This window comes from Argopecten irradians, chromosome 1, assembly GCF_041381155.1.
Source record: "Argopecten irradians isolate NY chromosome 1, Ai_NY, whole genome shotgun sequence".
NCBI lineage: Eukaryota > Metazoa > Mollusca > Bivalvia > Pectinida > Pectinidae > Argopecten > Argopecten irradians.
In genome coordinates this window covers 61,268,265-61,286,593 of record NC_091134.1, presented here as the reverse complement: position 1 = coordinate 61,286,593, position 18,329 = coordinate 61,268,265, and the positions used below count along the sequence as shown (strand labels likewise).

The following is an 18,329-nucleotide window of genomic DNA, read 5'->3' as shown; positions in this document are numbered from 1 at the left end:
AAGTTCGAGACAATTATAGAAATCAAGTATGAGATGAACGAGACATTTCCTTTAACCAAGTATTCGATATTATCAAACATATTTCTTTGATTGTATATAGAAAACATGAAGTTTTAAAAATTCCTTTTCGTATTGATGGTTTATATTTACCGAATGATTTTGTTTGTGTGTCATCATTGTAGGAGTCGCTTTAACAGTAACTTAAACCATAAACCAATATAGAGTTGTTTTTAAAAGTCTTATGCAAATATGAACTGTAACAGTTGTAGTCATATTTTACTGCATGTTCAGACAGGAAAATATACAGTTTTATTGCTTTCGTATTCCTTTTTAAATCCGTAATCCTGTAGGTAGTATTGGTCAAATATTATAGTTGTATTCCAATATAAAATGTAGGTAGCGGTTCCAGAGGAATAAGTGATTGCCAACATGGATGATCTTAGTTTAAAGATAGTGAAGTTATTCAAGGAACGAGTAGCAAAGATGATCGAACGCTACAAATTGGTAAACTTCACAATACAAGAAATAACCAGAAAACCTATGTTTGTATCTGGTAGCAGAGCTGAATTTATTCAAGGATTGGATTGCGACTCGGATCTTATATATGAATCTCAACCTATTAAGGTAGCAACTGAGATTGAACAGGCCAAATACCTGCAACAAAACAGGAAAAATCATGGGAGTGCACAAGGTTCAGCGAGGAAAGAAATCGATGCAATAGTTGTGATGGATACACATGGAACTCACCCTGGCTATACCAAAGTTAAACTATTTGATGTCAATAGAAGAAACCAGTGTGAAATTGATGTTCGATCACTTTGTTTTGAAGGCACAGAATACGTATCGAGTGTAAAGACGTCAAATTACTGGAAAACGCAAATAGCGAAGGGATTATATTTTCCTCGTCATGGTATGTTCAAACAGCTTGAGCCTCATGGACCTTGCATAACATTCCAGTATGGAGGAATGGAAAGAATTTTCAACATCGACACACTGTTTGCGTTGACATGTGATTGGCCTAAAACCGCCAAAGATTGGCTTACTAGGCATCGAGAGTACAACTGGCCCGGTAGAAGTACTATCGACAAATCCTCTTTATTAGGGTGCTGTCTAGTCCCCGTAGGACATGCCGATTCCTTACAAAAGGAAATAGAATGGAGAATATCGTTCAACAAGATGGAAGAGAACTAATATGGTCATTCAATAGTACCCAATATGCCTGTGTCGATACCGTGAAGATCTTCTTCCACTCGAAGATAAGTTCGAAGTTTCCAGACGCTTTCCCGTCTTATTTCATTAAAACAGTCATGCTTTGGATGGTAGAGAAGTCGCCAGAGGACTTGTGGAGGCCAGAAAATCTACCAATGCCTGGACAAGTTTCTTAATATGATAATAATCTGTGTACAAAGAAAGGAAATACAAAACTATTTCATTCCTTCAAACAATATGATGGACACAAAACTGGCTTTGGATTTAGACGGACTTCTGGCAGAACTAAAGGCCTTTGAAAATCGGAATTCCACGAAATGGAGAGAAATAATTAAAAAACGAATGAATGAAGTCGCCGAAAACGACGTTTATGTTCACCATGTTTCATTCAGCGCATTGTGCTTTGTTCGCCATATCATTCTGAATTTCTTTTCTAATTCTGACAAATTTTCTAAATGTCTGCAACATAGCATAGAAAAAATACAAAAAGCTTTGGATATACATTTACAAAAGAATATATGTTTGATGTTGCAGAAAGAAGTCAACACCATTGATGCCATACACAAATTTTACAAATCTCAAAGGAGAGACATGGAAGGTGATAACAATGAACTTCAAATAATACTAGAACGGCAAGCTGATTTAACATTCTGCTGTGGTCTAGTAGTACTGGCTACATTTCATCTGAACCAAGGAAGGGTAAAAGAGGCACATGACATTGCTGAAGATGTCATCAGCCGCTACAACAGGACAATCATCCATTACACATTCCATAACAGAGACAGAGATCCAAACGACGAGGATTATCATGAAATGTATCGCTCCAAAACAAGCACCTTTGAGGAAACCCTAAAGCGATTCATAGCCCTAGACATCGCCTGTCTGCCCGTTTTTACAGAATTCTTACCGAAAGCTGTTCAAAAAGTCCTTCAAAAATCCCAAAGTGTCCTGTTCATCAATCCGCTGTTCTACACCCACGTGATCAAGCTGCATTGTTTTCTTGCATATGAAAATCTCAACAGAGCGTCAGAGGTAGCAAACGATTTGAAGGTGTTTATCGAGCAGAATTCTAGCAAGCTGAGGTTGACTAGTGACCTTCCGATATACCACATCACAGGCGAGTGTTTAGTCCTCGTTGGGAGGTCTCAGGAAGCCATACAGTATACAGAACACACATTTACAGGTAACAAGTGCAATAGGTCTATTAATGACATTTAATGAAATTAATTTGTCATGTTGAGTGTTAAAGTATGGACAAATGATTTTTTTTCAAAGCAGTTTACACAATATACTTTTATCTATTGTGATGTTTAAGGTGTCTATCTCATAGTTTTATTTTATTACAGTGTCTATTATATTATTGGGTGTTTCGAAGACAAGAGTTAGGAGCAGGAAATTAAAATTATCTTTTGCCAAGCTATGTTTGGTTTAGACCATTTTGTCTCCTAAAAATATTTCAATTTGGCTAAGTATCTATCATTTATTTAGTATGTAGACTAAACTGAATATCATATCAAAACGTGTAACAACGTGTAACTTGGGTCGTATACGATGCCTTTCCTTGATCGCATACATGTCTAAAACAATATACATGTACATGTACAGTGTATAATGCTACTTTATTTCTTAACATGTACATACAACATTTCTCTCGTAATTTCACAATCTTTAAAAACGTGATAATTTCAAATATCTGATTTTTGCAAAAGCTGATGTACTTAAAGCATTGTCTCAGAAAACTAAAGCATACGTGATTTGACAAAGAGAGCTTTATTCGTGTTTGTCCAATATTAATGGCGCGAATAATAGTTTATTTTGGAAACATAAATGTGCCATTGTTTTGAAATATACGTTTTGTTTATATAAAGCTGATGAACCTTCGCAGCACATAAACCGCAAGAGATTTTGGGACGAGGGAGATGGTGAATCAGATCAGCAAACAGATTTCAAGAGATCAAGGGAAGAGGGAACTGTTGAACCGTCTGAATACGTAGATTACCAGGAATCGAGTAACGAAGTAACTGTTGAACCGTCTCAACACACAGAGTTCACTGCTACCTAAGGATCTTCTCATTAACAAGAAAATGTACAAAGGAGGGCGACCAAGCTGGTGAAAAGATTTATCATATTACCGTATTCCGACCAACTCGGATTACCATTTCTAGGGTATAAACGCAAAAGAGAAGATGTTCTACATTTATTCGTAATTATCAATTACACATCGACCCAACAGGTGATAGAGGTCGCAGTCTGCTGTCGATTTAAGATTATTTCAGACCAAAGGGACACAATTAAAGATTACAAAAAACATAAACATGACTTTAAATGTAACATTAGGAAACATCCATTTGTCAGTGATCTGTAGCTATTACCTTCAGACACTGAATGCGGAATCAGTGAACAAATTCAAGTCCCTTATCAAAGCATATGGGAAGGATAGTAACATTAAATGTCACCGTAATTGAGGACATATCTATTAACAGGCTGCTGTCAAGAAACACTATGCACGACTTCGACCGAAATGTCCTTACTCTTATCTCTCATTTGTTATTCTGATTTGAACTACAGACGTACTAAAGGTGATAATGAAGATGATAACAAACCCAACGTGTTGACGTCTGCAACGTGGAGTGTCATGTACGATGACATTTAAACGGGTTGCTGCTTATTGTGATATAAAAAAAAGTTTATGCACCGAGACCGCGATTGCACTCCAACGGTTACAGCAATGATGGTAATGGCTTGACTATGCTTTGGCGTGAATCAAGACAGAGGTCCATTTGTAATGCCTTCAAAAATATTACACAAATATTGACGTTTTTGTTGGTATCAAAGACTGATAGGTGTATTTAAAACTGAAATTTTCTTTTCATTAGTTTGTATAATTCCATATCACCATTGAACAAATAATGGCCAATAATTTACTTTTTTCTATAGTTTAATTGCATAATGCCGGGCGTGAAAACTGATATCCCAAGACCGTGAAACTCCTTCAGATCAGTTTGTCAACGACAAAATTGTTAAATTGGCCCCGTTTTTATCCATTCTCTAGTAGTCTTTGATTCCCATAAAATACATGAGGGCCCCCTAGCATCACATAGTTTAATCACTTTCTAAGATAAGAAATATGATCGCCTTATTGTTTTATGATATATGTACCTTGTACTAATAGAAATTAGTTCACAGAAATATAATTTATTTTTATTTGCATTCATACGAAATCCGACTTTCTGCTTGACAGATTCTTTTTCTTCATATTCTATATCGAAAAAATCCGAGAATGGCGGAAACCCAAGTTAGCATGGCGTCACAATAGAGACGTCGACCTTTCGTATTGGAAAATCAATGGAATCGTACGCTTAAAAGTATTTTATGTTATCAAATAGTCTGAAAAATTAATTATAAGCATTGATGTAACTTTTTTATTAACTCCATCGGGTTATGTTATCGTTTTGTTTGCAAACTTTTGTGCGCGGATTCAAACAGTTTTCAAACAACATTTCTTTCTTACTCTGATGAAGTTAAAAAATATTGACATCAATGCTTATATGATTATGTGAATTGTTTTTTATCAACAGCGCTTTGTATTATTTGAAGTAGAGTTTACATTTGGTATATTATATTAGTTTTGTTGTCAATACAGTCAATAGACAGGGAGTTAAACATAGGATCCCTGGGCCTTGAATTGACCTTAGTAGCTGATCAGCTAGACAACATATGTGTCTTTACATGCTTGTCATGTATCTCTTCGCATATTGTTATACAGGCGTGAAGTCAATATGAGTCACATTGATGTGACCATTGCTTGTGGACAGTGCATGAGATCAGTATGTTATCCCTTATCAGATCAATCAGATAAGTACACTGAATGACTAAACATATCAAAGATATGCGATACACCCAGTGATAATTCAGGTCGCACACCGCCATTGGTAAATTTTAAAAACTCATATAATGTATTTAAGAGTGTGATTGGTTGTGTGTGTGTATGTTTATGTATGTATGTATGTATGTATGTATGTATGTATGTATGTATGTATGTATGTATGTATGTATGTATGTATGTGATGTATGTATGTAAGTATGTAATTAATGTATGTATGTATGTATGTATGTATGTATGTATGTATGTGTGTGTGTGTGTGTGTGTGTGTGTGTGTGTGTGTGTGTGTGTGTGTGTGTGTGTGTGTGTGTGTGTGTGTGTGTGTGTGTGTGTGTGTGTGTGTGTGTGTGTGTATGTATGTATGTATGTATTTTGTATGTATGTACATGTATGTATGCATGATCGTGTATGCGTAGATGTATGTGTGAAAAGGTGAATTGCATTATCTTAAATAATAACGAGGATGATCAATTGTAATATCAATATGATTTTAAAAATAAAAGAATTATTTAAAAAAAATAACTCATACCAACATCTCCGCATGTTTTTTAATCATTTATTTTTTTATATTTAGACAACTTATATATGCTTTATGAGTCCCCAGTTATTTCTTTGTCCTTTATGTATTCAGACTTAATCCTTTATTAACTGTTATTAGTATTATCAGTCCGGTAGGTTGTTTTATCATACCTGTTATCTTTAATAATTCTCTGGGGTTTTTTGTTACGTTATTTGATAATACCTTTTTCATGTTTTCAAGTTTTACTTTATTTATATACCTCCGGTTTATCTATAATGGTTGATGTCCTTTGGTCGTACCACAGCTCATGAATTCATCATATAATATTGCCCGTAGTGGTCCGAATATCCACAATTGACTCTTCTACGGTACTCCATACTAGGAATTGGAAGTTGGCTGGTTGATCATGATTAAGGTTTTAGACATGTTTATATTTTATATACCTAACACTTCTTAGGTGTACTTGAGTTTAACTCCGTTGACTGTAAATAGTATCAGTGTATGCATCAGGTAAATCTTAGGTACCTGTATTAATGTTTAGTCGTAAATTGTGGTGTTGCTTAAAATATGCAAAAATTGTACATTTCAATACAGCAAGTGCACAGGGTTCGGTACATATTTCTTTCATCAAATAACCATGCCACTTTACACACCGAGTCTTTTTTTATCTTGTAAAGATGAAAAATAGATGAAAATAAATATGTAAACATAATTAGAATGGTTAGTGTATAAAAGTATGCATGAACAATACAGAATTTTCTAACTCATGTGTACAAATTAGCAATTCATAAAAACATAAATGAAATTTTCATACTGTCTTCTATCTAACATATTGATTTATGAATAATGTAAACAAAAATAATCGTCTAGGTTCCGACGAGTTTCGAACTCGTGACCTTCTGCGTGTTAAGCAGACGTGATAACCACTACACCACGGAACCGAGCTGTCGTCATATCTAATATGTTTGGATTTCGAGTTGAGTATTACTAGAGTATACTTGTAGGCTATCAGCGTCTTTATTATTTAATATCATTGTATTATTGTGATATATATGCATTCTATACCATAAATATACGTCTACCTCAAATAATGACACGAACTTTGATAAAAACACTCCAGTCATCAGAGATTTAGAACTTAGTAGGCCCTGCATTCTCATAAAAGCAAACACATGCGTCATTTTCAGTAATTGTTATTCATTTATAATCACATAATTTTGTTAGATATGAGAAATTCATTTTTAACATCCAAGAAATAAGTAAAAACAAAGATTGTAAAAAAAAATAAGAAAAATAATCGAGAGGTTCTGGCGAGGTTCGAACTCGCGACCTTCTGCGTGTAAAGCAGACGTGATAACCACTACACCACAGAACCAGCTCATACCAACCCATTTGCTAAAAATGGTATGTTGACTGGTATTTACAATTATAACGCTATTGGTTTACGCAAAATGTAATTCATGTCGTATATTTCTGTACATGTGATAACGACTGACTCTGTTAGGTTAATACACATAAAACGATGACGTTCTTCACGAGAACACCTAGCTACAATATCAACAACATGGCCGACAATCTCAAATATGTTACATTATTACAATGAACTCTGGATTGTATTAGACAAATCACAATGGGAGCAGGTTGCAGTTCAGATTTAGATAATCCCTTCGTCTATTCTGGTTGGTTTTAAAACAACACATTCAAAGATTTGATATGATTTGATATGCATTAGCCTACTTGGTGTTTTTTTAAAGTTACGATGATGGAAGTTGACATAATTACCTGATTACGTTGTGCTTTCATAATTACTACTATGCGTAGGAACGAAATCTACTTTAAAATAATATTTACTATCTGTAAAATTAACAAGAATTATGACATTAGTCAACATATTTGATGGTAACACTGTTAGGTGTGTTTAGAACAGTGATATTGTTTTTGCAAAGAGCTTCTTAGCAGGTCCGGTAGCACTGCTAAATCTGGTTAGGTAGCTTAGCTACTGTTGTAGCGGAAAAGATATCACCTTCTGACTGACTTTTTGTTGTCAGAAGGTGATATCTTTTCCGCTACAACAGTAGCTACAGTAACATGCCAAAAGTCTTCGTGATTTTTATTTTTACCTATATATTCTATGTATTTTTACATTTTTTCTTTGATTTTTCCTGATCTCGTCTATTGGCAGATTTTACTTAATTTTGGCACACTTGTAGAGAATTGTCTACACTTTCAGTTCATAATATTTGTATAATTTTCCGATATTTTGTTTTCATATGTATCCTTTTTGTGCACTACTTCTTTGTTTTTATCAAAATGGCAATGAAAAAGTATTGTGTGGTAATGAAATACGGTTTTCTCAAAAAGTGCATAAAGGAAAATTATGTAAATATTATTAGCTGAAATTGAAGATAATTTTCTACAAGTATGCCAAATTTGATAACCTAGAAACCTGGTCTGGCCACTACATTTTCTCCTCTCAGTCTTAATTGAATGCTACACATAAATGTATGATTTTGATTCTGAGAGCTTAAACTGAAGATAATTGTTATACTTCATATTTATCTTGACTTAAGATTATTGTTATTTTGATAGTTATTCATTACAAATTAACCCCTGTGAATTGATACATAAACTTAATAGTCCAAATCAAAGTGGTGGATTTTGCTTATTACTTATCATTAAGCCATCAGGAAATCTGAAATCAAACAATTATACTATAATCATTACAGCATATACATTACTACAATGTACATTGTTGTTTGCCCTTTTTATGTACATTGTTTTTGTATAGTGTACAGTAACTGGATGGATGCTTTATGTATCAAGCTTTTGACAATATAGTGTAGTACCTACATGTACATTGTATGTGCTGACAAATTAAACCGACAGGTAGTCAAGGTTTCACTTTATTAGTTTATTGTCCTATTAAGTTATTAATAACCATGGTAATTTAAGGATGCGCAAGGTTTGTTGGTGGAGGAAAGCTGTAGATACTGGAGAAAAACCACCGACCAGTGGTCATGCAGTGCTTGGTAACTGTGTTATACATGTACATGCGATTCAAACTCGCAACCCAGAGATGTAGGACTTGTGGCAATATGTCAGGACATCTCAAAGTTTATTGATTATTCATTTAAGATATATACTGTAATTAAATAAAGTTTTTTTTCTTCATAGGTGTCCATAATTTCATGCAGTTTTTGTTACATACAAAAAATGTATTTGTTATTGAGAATAAGCTGTTAACAGAAGTGGAGAAAATGTAGCGACAAGGCCTGTGACAAACTCGTAACCTCCGAACACTAACCAGATGCAATAAGAATGATCAAATTCTATTACAGGTTGTATTGATTTTTCATTCAGACTTTCATGCTGATTTATTTCAATACAAAGCTGATGTTTACATTGAGTTATAAGTGAAATGGAATAAACATCTTGATCTTTTCACCTATAGGCACAGGGCACCATGTTCCACCTCTGAAGATTGCTTTAGTTGGTAAGATATATTTCATCAGTAAATTCTGAAGATTGCTTTAGTTGGTAAGATATATTTTATCAGTAAATTATTTTTACAACACTAAGCAGTGATGAATACTAGTCTATTTTCACAAGATTTATCAGATTGATTGTCAATTCTGAAATGTAATGGACAACACTTTGTACAGATGGTTAACATTTAAAATGTATTAGCTGTATTACCATACATGTACAACTGTTAAAACTGTGTATTGAATTGTGAATTACTTTGTACACTTAATTTCTCACTGTATAAATACTTTAAAAACATACCTCTGTGTTGCTTTAGGTGATCCTGAAGTTGGTAAAACATGTGTAGCCCTGAGGTTTCTCAAGAACCAGTTCAGTCCTATGTATATTCCCACCAAGAAGGCAGTCATAGGTGAGTTGGAATGGTTAGAATTATATACATATAAAATGTTGGTGTGGCTTATATACACATACCCGGTACATGTATTATTACTAGCAGTAAAGACAATCTGTATCACTCAGCTGATGGAGCATGCTTTTTTGGCTCAGCAGGTATATATCCATCAGTTTACGACAAAGACCTTGGTTTAATTCCTGCTTGCAGTACTTGACATGATTATTTTTTCCCTTATTCTTCTCCATGAATTTGGACGTTCTGTACGATGGTATGTTGTAAGAACACTATGGATTAGACTTACTTCAGTATTGACAGATTTCTCCTCCAAAGGGGTATTACAGAGCTGGTTGAGGAATAAACTGCCACCAAGTGTTTAGTGTTTAAGATGATCATCATAACTCTTCATACTATTAAATGTATAAAAGAGCGAGTCCAACACGGTAGTTCCTTCCAGTAAGCTGATTTTTTAATCAGATAGTTGTTGACATGTTCCGACTCTAAGCGAGTTGTCCTCAGAACCAGGAGGACGACTCGCTTAGAGTCGAAACATGTCAACAACTCTCTGATTAAAAAATCAGCTTACTGGAAGGAACTACCGTGTTGGACTCGCTCTTTTATATATTTACCTGGATTACAAGTGAGGCCTCTGTATTCTTTTGAATCCAAGGCCGGTTCCATCAAGAATTTCTACATTTTCCATAACCCAGGACGTTGCGCCTCCATCCCCCGAAATGATTATTTCTTCATACTATTGTAATACTATATGTGATGTAAGACCTACATGTGGTTTATAGAAATACTTGTGATCATGTAAGAAGTTTAGAAATACCTATGTATAACTTGATATTGTTTTCTGATTTCAGAAAGTACAGTTAGGAAGTTGAATGTTCCAGGCCATACAGTTGTTTCCCTGACTTTGTGGGATATTCCTGGACGAGAGGATATAGATCTCCATAAGTCTTACTTCAGGAATCTCGATGCTGCTATAGGTGAGTTAGTAATTTATCACTATACTTAATTCCAACACAACCATGTTTACTATAAAGACAACAAATGGAAATGAGATGGAGCATCAAAATCAATGTTTCTGTTCAAAAATAATTTAGTTGACATGTTGTGGATGGCCCTACAGAACCCATTGAACCTTCACCAACCAGTACCTTCAGGACGTTGGATACCTCCGTCACCCCCCCTCATCCCCTTACTCCTAATTTACCTATATAGACAACAATATGCAATCAACACTTAAAAAAAAATCATTGAATGAAAGGAAGATCAGAATGTTTCTATAATTGTAAATTAAAAAAGCATACAATGATTTAAACCAAGATAAATATTAAATTAAAACTAACTTGATTTTAATGTGTATATGACTTTTTTGAATGATGAACTAGAGGAAAAAATGAAGAATTAGTAAGAAATCCTAACTCTATATCTTCATAGTGATTAATATTTGTCTGTAGATTCATGGAACTACTTTTCCTGTATTACAGTGGTAGTTGATATGACGGAACAAACCAGTATAGAGATGGCTCCAGTGTGGCGTCAGACGGTCCTAAACAACACCTTTATAACACACCCAGTGGAGGACAAGGCAGGCCAGGTCCACACAACCACCATGGAGGAGACCCCTGTTGACAAGGAAACTTTCCCGATACTGTTACTAGGCAACAAGTTTGATGTGGTGGGTGACTTGATATATTCTTTAATGTAATATGTATGTCTATGTATCAGTTTAATAAAACAACATATTTAATCGTTCAAGTACATGTAATCCATTATCAGAAAGACATTGTTAAATCATTATAACAGAAGAGGAGAAGATGTAGTGGCTAAATCGAGTACGAGCCTGGAACCTCCAGTCAGTAGTTGGATGCCTTACTGATTGAGCTACCAGGTCACGATGATCGAACCAGTCAAATTTCTGTAAATAGTTCTACTACAACCACATTATTTCTCTTAAAGTACACTCTACAGGGATAAAAACTCCATTTTAGTTTCCGTACCAACAATCATTTATGTATAAATCTGTTACTGGGTATACCTTAATATCATACAGACATTTACATTATGTTTTGCCAAAGAGGAGTAAAACAATGCTATCCATAAGAAAAACAGTATATTTCAGCAAGATTATATTGTGATTTTGAACAAAAACAATCTGAAAAAAAAAATTTTTATAAGATAAACTACTGCCAATTTCAGATAGAACAGAGGATACAGGCTGAACGTTTAAAGAAAATGATGGCAGAGCGAGCTAAAGTGGAGAAGAAAAGTCAAGAGGAAGAAGGTAAAATAATTATAGCAAATCATACTTACTATCTATGTGTGATGCTTAGTAGTAAATGCATTATTCACAGACTTATTACAGGTGTTTTATTCAAATCATATATTGCTCAACTGAAGCCTTAATAACCATGTTATCTTATATTTTACAATGTAATTTGAAAGAATCATGATATTTCTATAATTCAATAAGATCGTAATATGTTATTGAAGACCTGATGGTTTGCCATAAACTGTTTACAGACAGATTATTTATATAAGTAACCAGTTTTTTTTATTCTGTAGATAAAGAGAACCAAGAAATTGAGGAGAATTCTCGGAAAATATGGTCAATAAATGGTCCAATGACGGAGGAAGAGAAACCGGAGTGTGTTAAGTTCTTAGAAAAAACAGCAACAGACCACAACTTTCATGGCAGGTACATGCTTGATCACTATTCACCATATGAACAAATAGTGGATTGCAACAAGAAGATGGAGGATTAATATATTGAAAAAAACATGTTTAAAAAACGTAAAATAATAATTAAAAAAAATCCACAATATGCAATACATTTATAGAAAAATTGATGAGAGGCCAATAAATTATACAATTATGGTACTTTTCTATAAATTGCATTTTTGTAACCATTTTTCATTCATGCAATAAATAAAACACCAATTTATTCTAACAAAGCTGATTTTACTGTGTAGCCTGATGGCGTCTGCTCGAGATGGCGATGGATCAGTAAGAGAAGCAATACAGTACCTTATACGGCATGTACTGGAGACCAAGTTTGCAGTTAACAAGTATAAACGGAAAGATAAGACTTCGGAGCAGAAGAAAGCCAAGGAACTCGAGTATGAAGGACTACAACTGACAAATGTTAAGGAGGTTAGTTAATTGTTGATGTGTATAACCTTTGTTCAAAGCATTTTTGTTTTTTAATTTTCATTTGAAATGCCACTCCTTACTTACAATTATATTACTTAAATGTTACAAAAATGGTTTTGTTAATAGTTGAACCATGATTGTGAAATTAATAGACACCTTAATGTTGTACTTCATTGTAATGGTCGTGCTGGCATATATATTTATATACATATAATGAATTTATTAATGATTCTGAAAGGCAGAGATTGTAAAATTATAGATTGGTTTATTGGTATATAGGTCACCTGTTTGAGATTGGTATTGTTGATAATTTGGCCATGTCTTTAGAAATGATGGGGAGTCTTCATGGATAATGCAGAAATTGTTAAAAATATTGCAATGTGCCTGGAATTGTTTTATTGGTAACTTGTCCTAATGTTTGGAAACACTTCATCCTCAAGTAATTTAGAATTGGCAGAGGGTCATTATAAGGACAGGTTTTGGTTGATCGACCATGTTACTGAGAGTGAAGTTTTTAAAATGACATTACAATGACAGGATATAAGAATTTATTTTATCATTAGTTTGACCAAGTGTTAGATATGTTACAATGATACAAGAATTTATTTTATCATTAGTTTGACCACATGTTAGATATGTTACAATGATACAAGAATTTATTTTGTTATTAGTTTGACCACATGTTAGATATGTTACAATGATACAAGAATTTATTTTGTTATTAGTTAGACCACGTGTTTGCTATGTTACAATGATACAAGAATTTATTTTGTTATTAGTTTGACCACGTGTTTGCTATGTTACAATGATACAAGAATTTATTTTGTTATTAGTTTGACCACGTGTTTGCTATGTTACAATGATACAAGAATTTATTTTGTTATTAGTTTGACCACGTGTTTGCTATGTTACAATGATACAAGAATTTGTTTTGTTATTAGTTTGACCACGTGTTTGCTATGTTACAATGATACAAGAATTTATTTTGTTATTAGTTTGACCACGTGTTTGCTATGTTACAATGATACAAGAATTTGTTTTGTTATTAGTTTGACCACGTGTTTGCTATGTTACAATGATACAAGAATTTATTTTGTTATTAGTTTGACCACGTGTTTGCTATGTTACAATGATACAAGAATTTATTTTGTTATTAGTTTGACCACATGTTAGATATGTTACAATGATACAAGAATTTGTTTTGTTATTAGTTTGACCACGTGTTTGCTATGTTACAATGATACAAGAATTTGTTTTGTTATTAGTTTGACCACGTGTTTGCTATGTTACAATGATACAAGAATTTGTTTTGTTATTAGTTTGACCACGTGTTTGAGATGGCTGACGTTGCTGTAAAGAAGGTAGCCTTGTTACGTGATTATCACCATAAATCTGTCACAAAACTCAAGGAGATGTGCATGCAAGCCCAAATTCTGGAATCAGGGGAGACAAGTCTGGAAGATTGTATAATTGCCCTCAAACGGAACATAGGTGATGGAGCTGAACTCAAGGTAAGAACAAAGGAGATGATTTAAAAGTACAAAGTTCATACTGAAAAAAAGTATTTTGATTCATATCTCATTTGCGCCTAAAGCATGCCTGAACTGAAATTTGCTCTTTAGAAAAGACATCCTGTAGTAAGTACATGTTAAATATCTACAATTGTACCTAAATTGTGTCGTTCTCCATTTTGGCAGTCATACTAGTTTCATTGTTATTCATTCACAGGAAATAATTGTTGAATTAATGATTCAGGTTAACATAAGAGATGAGGAACTTATCAAAGTTATCCAACTATTCATTTACCTAAGTTAGTAGCAACTTCTTCTTTTTCAAGAAACTATTGATAGTGAAGATTTTAACTATTAACTCTGCAGGTGAAGAAAGATGAAGATTTCTGTAAGCTGGATACTGTCTCTAAAGATGAAAATTTCAAGCCAGTGAAGAAAATGAGAACACTTTTGAAACTCTTCCACAATGAAGTAAGTTGCCATATTTCTGACTATTTGATTAGTGAATTCATTTTATTATACACAACTTACACCGATTTGAAAGACAGTTGATATCATAAAGATTTGTGAAATACATACATTTTGGTTAATTGTAATGTCATTGCATCATTTGAAATCATGTAATTGGTGCGCTTCTATTAAATAAAGCAGTTTTATCAAGCTACGGATTCCGTTAAAATTCATACTGTTCACAATGCTTTATGCATTGTAATTAACAAAACAAAATAATATTATGTAATCCCAATGTTTTGCTTCTTTTAGAACAGAACATGTTGTTTTGCATATGTAATTAATTATTTATAATTATTTACTGACACTTGGATTGACTACGTATTTATTATATTTAAGGAGAAAGGTTTATTTAACACTATATACTATGAAATGTTCGTTATGTAGTAGGAACTATTTATATAGCAGAAATAAGTTACTGGAATCGCTGTTCCATACCATGCATAGTTTTGCCAACAAAATACCTTTTAAGTCTTTAAACCACGAAAGAAAGCACCCTCGAATATTCCATGCTATACAATTTGACGATTGATAAAACCAGAGTAGGATCCTAAGAGTAATTTCGAAATTTTGTTCTAATACGTCTTTATATTCTTTTTTGTCGTCTGATTTTTGATAAAGATACATGTATATACACATGTGTTTAAAACAGTTTGCAGCCGTGTGTAAGGCCATACAAGCGGAATGTCCTACAATAGACAGCAACCTTCAGACGATGGATTCCCGCCTCAATACCATGTGTGAGGAATGCTGGGATGTCGTTGCTATGGTAGACAATGTGCCCAGAAGTCAAGCAGAAATCAAAGAAATATCAGCAACAATTGAACAAAATCGTGCGAAAATGCAGCACGCTTGTCTGGAATGTAGATCTGCCATTCAGATTGTTGATGATTCGAAGAAGAAAATCAAAGCAGCATTTCTGTGGTAATATTGTTAAAACGTTGTCGCTAGGACCCGTTGATCGTCGTCTCTGCACATCGTTACCACGGAGATTTGTTGTCTCCATCCGTTCAGTTATACTAATACAGTAATTCTATGCAAATGTTGACATAATGCTATTGTTATTGTAAAATGATAAGTTTATTGTTAGTTTTCTTTCCTCGGGTTCAAATATTCAGTCTTCTCGTAAAGAGAAAAATATATAGCAAGGTACATTCATCATACACGCTAGCCTTAACAAATCCTTATATTACTTTGACCATTCACATACAATCAAAGGAATTTTTATCACCACTAATAATTAATGATTATTTCTATAAACCAGATATGAATTGGTGGGTAATGTGTCTTCTATGTCCTGATTCAAGATATTACCAGCTAAAACCAATGCATTCCCTAAGAGATGTCCCAACATGGCATAATATCTTGTTGTGGTGTCTTTTTATTGTGAATCAAAAATCCAAGATGAACACCACAGACTCTGATAGGAAAACCTTATATCTAATGGGTTTTTTCATTTTATAAGTCGCCTACATAGCAAGAGGATGATAAATATTTCAATGAACGCAAAGACTAAACTGTCCCTTCAGTGAATTTGAATGAATTATTTGTCAGATATATCGGACCAATAATGATTCCTACATATCTAGGGTAATACGTTTTCAGATGTAAGAAATGGAAAACGTAATTCTGACCAAATCATCCATTTTTGACAATATTTGGCATTTCTGTTAAAACATGATCACGGGAGCTGGTCTTCTCTCTCAAGTACTTGTGCAATAAATACATCTTTCATAGAATATGTTTGAGCAAGAAATAGAAATAGAATGGGGAAAACGAACAAAATTGATGGAATAATCTTGTATGGTTTATGATGTTTTTCTTGAACCATTATCGGCAACAAATAATACAGTTCTGATGTTATAACGTAACTATTTCACAGTTCATTAGCAAAATGGTTATCATTTTATTTTATACTTTTCCTATTTCTTATTACTAACTACTAAATGTACTCTGATATAGACGATAATTGGTAATTGCATCCACTGCTTACTTCTGATTTCGAATTTAAATGTAAAGTAACTTAATGAAATTGAAAAAGAAATATAAATTTATGCATGCTGATTATTTTTCGCATATTTTTAAGGACTGTGACATTACAAAGTATTTCAGATTCTTTATATATGCTTTTTACTTATTCTTAAAACACTCCTTCTCACAAAATAATTATATCTTATTACATTGCGGTATATATACAAGTTAATTCAAATAAAGGAAGCTGGTCTTCATGTTTTGATATCACATCGTTTTGCGTTTATTTAATTTCAATAAAATGCATTTCAGACTTAACTCTAATGTTAAATGCACATTTATTTTATTGTATTTTCTCGGTTGTTATTGGTTCCTTGTTTTACCCCAAGCTTTTGGTGGTTTGCACCTTCCAATATTGCAGCACTGATACGATTGATAATTAGGACACATACTATTTCAATTTGAGTCGCAACTACCTCATTTTGTCTTGACAGGCATTATTGCTGTCACAGTATTGCTACCTAGATCAAAGTTATCCTAGATGCAACAATCTAACAAATAATTTGAATGTTTGATTCTCTGTGTCTCCTGCAACGCAAGGGCGACCCATAGGCGTCGTCGTGGCGGTGGCGTCCGGGAAAAGGTTTCCGTACGATAACTTAAGTATTCATTATTTGATATCAACTAAAGTTAGTGTATTGCTTGATATTATGAGATCTCCGATGGGTTCGATACTGGTCAAAATCCTTCAATATTTGCGAGAGTTACGGAACTTTGAAATCGCCAAAACAGATAAATTCATGGTTTTTGCTCGATAATTTTTGTTTTTATTATCCGATTTCAATCAAATTATGTATATTGCTTTATATTAATGAGATCTCGGATTGGTTTGATACTGGCCAAATCCGTTAATATTTACAAGAGTTACGGGACTTTAAAACCGTAAAAACAGACAATCTCTTGGTCCGTGGGAAAACTTTAATATTTATTATCCGATTTTAACCAAATGTTGTATATTGCTTGCTATTAATGAGATCTAGAATAGGTTTGATACTGGTAATAATCCGTCAATATTTGCAAGAGTTACGGAACTTTAAAATCATCAAAACAGATAATTTCTTGGTTTCCGCTCAATAACTTAAAATCATCAAAACAGATAATTTCTTGGTTTCCGCTCAATAACTTTTGTATTTATACTCCGATTTCAACCAAATTATGTATATTACTTTATATCAATGAGATCTCAGATGGGTTTGATACTGGTCAAAATCCGACAATATTTGCAAGAGTTACGGGACTTGATAACTTAACTTAGTTATTTACAATATTTTCAACTGTAAATAATTATTTTTTGTGATGTTTTATATGCTGTGCAGGCAACACACCCACTTCCGTGGAATTCTGGTATTGTTTATATTTCATGTATTTAGATATTATTTCAAGTATTTTTACTACTTTCTTTTACAACGGAATTTATTCAGATTTTTAACTCTGGTAGCGTTTTCTTGAAATTAAAAAAATCCACATACTTTAAAGTCACACTATACGTAGTTATTAACAAAGTGTCAAGTTAGATTCGATCCCGATATTGTTAATATTTGTAGATGTAGTTGAAATTAAGTCATGCCAAAGATTATTTATGATGATTTCTTAATAACTTTGGTAAAGCAGTTGTTGGAAGTCGAT

The 18,329-nt window shown here is 33.3% G+C and overlaps 1 protein-coding gene, 2 non-coding genes and 1 pseudogene across 4 annotated transcripts; 2 read left to right on the top strand and 2 right to left on the bottom strand.

Annotated features, from left to right (window-relative positions):
* The first annotated feature begins 356 nt into the window (after window positions 1–356).
* LOC138311003 (uncharacterized) lies at window positions 357–5,130 on the top strand (annotated as a pseudogene).
* Window positions 5,131–6,480: 1,350 nt separating this feature from the next.
* Trnav-aac (transfer RNA valine (anticodon AAC)) lies at window positions 6,481–6,553 on the bottom strand. Its single transcript has one exon. It is a non-coding gene; the product is annotated as a tRNA-Val (tRNA).
* A 361-nt stretch (window positions 6,554–6,914) lies between these two features.
* Window positions 6,915–6,987, bottom strand: Trnav-uac (transfer RNA valine (anticodon UAC)). Its single transcript has one exon. It is a non-coding gene; the product is annotated as a tRNA-Val (tRNA).
* Window positions 6,988–7,142: 155 nt separating this feature from the next.
* On the top strand, window positions 7,143–16,913 carry LOC138336423 (uncharacterized). Of its 2 annotated transcripts, XM_069285920.1 has the most exons (11): window positions 7,143–7,291; window positions 9,064–9,105; window positions 9,415–9,507; window positions 10,356–10,481; window positions 10,986–11,176; window positions 11,698–11,782; window positions 12,064–12,196; window positions 12,471–12,651; window positions 13,971–14,162; window positions 14,529–14,633; window positions 15,325–16,913. In XM_069285920.1, exons 1-11 carry the CDS (start codon window positions 7,243–7,245, stop codon window positions 15,598–15,600), a joined length of 1,473 nt encoding a protein of 490 aa, XP_069142021.1. In that variant the 5' UTR covers window positions 7,143–7,242; the 3' UTR covers window positions 15,601–16,913. The 2 variants fall into 2 exon arrangements, with proteins under 2 accessions (XP_069142021.1, XP_069142030.1); XM_069285929.1 differs by lacking the exons at window positions 7,143–7,291; window positions 9,064–9,105 and adding an exon at window positions 9,120–9,149.
* The last annotated feature ends 1,416 nt before the right edge of the window (window positions 16,914–18,329 follow it).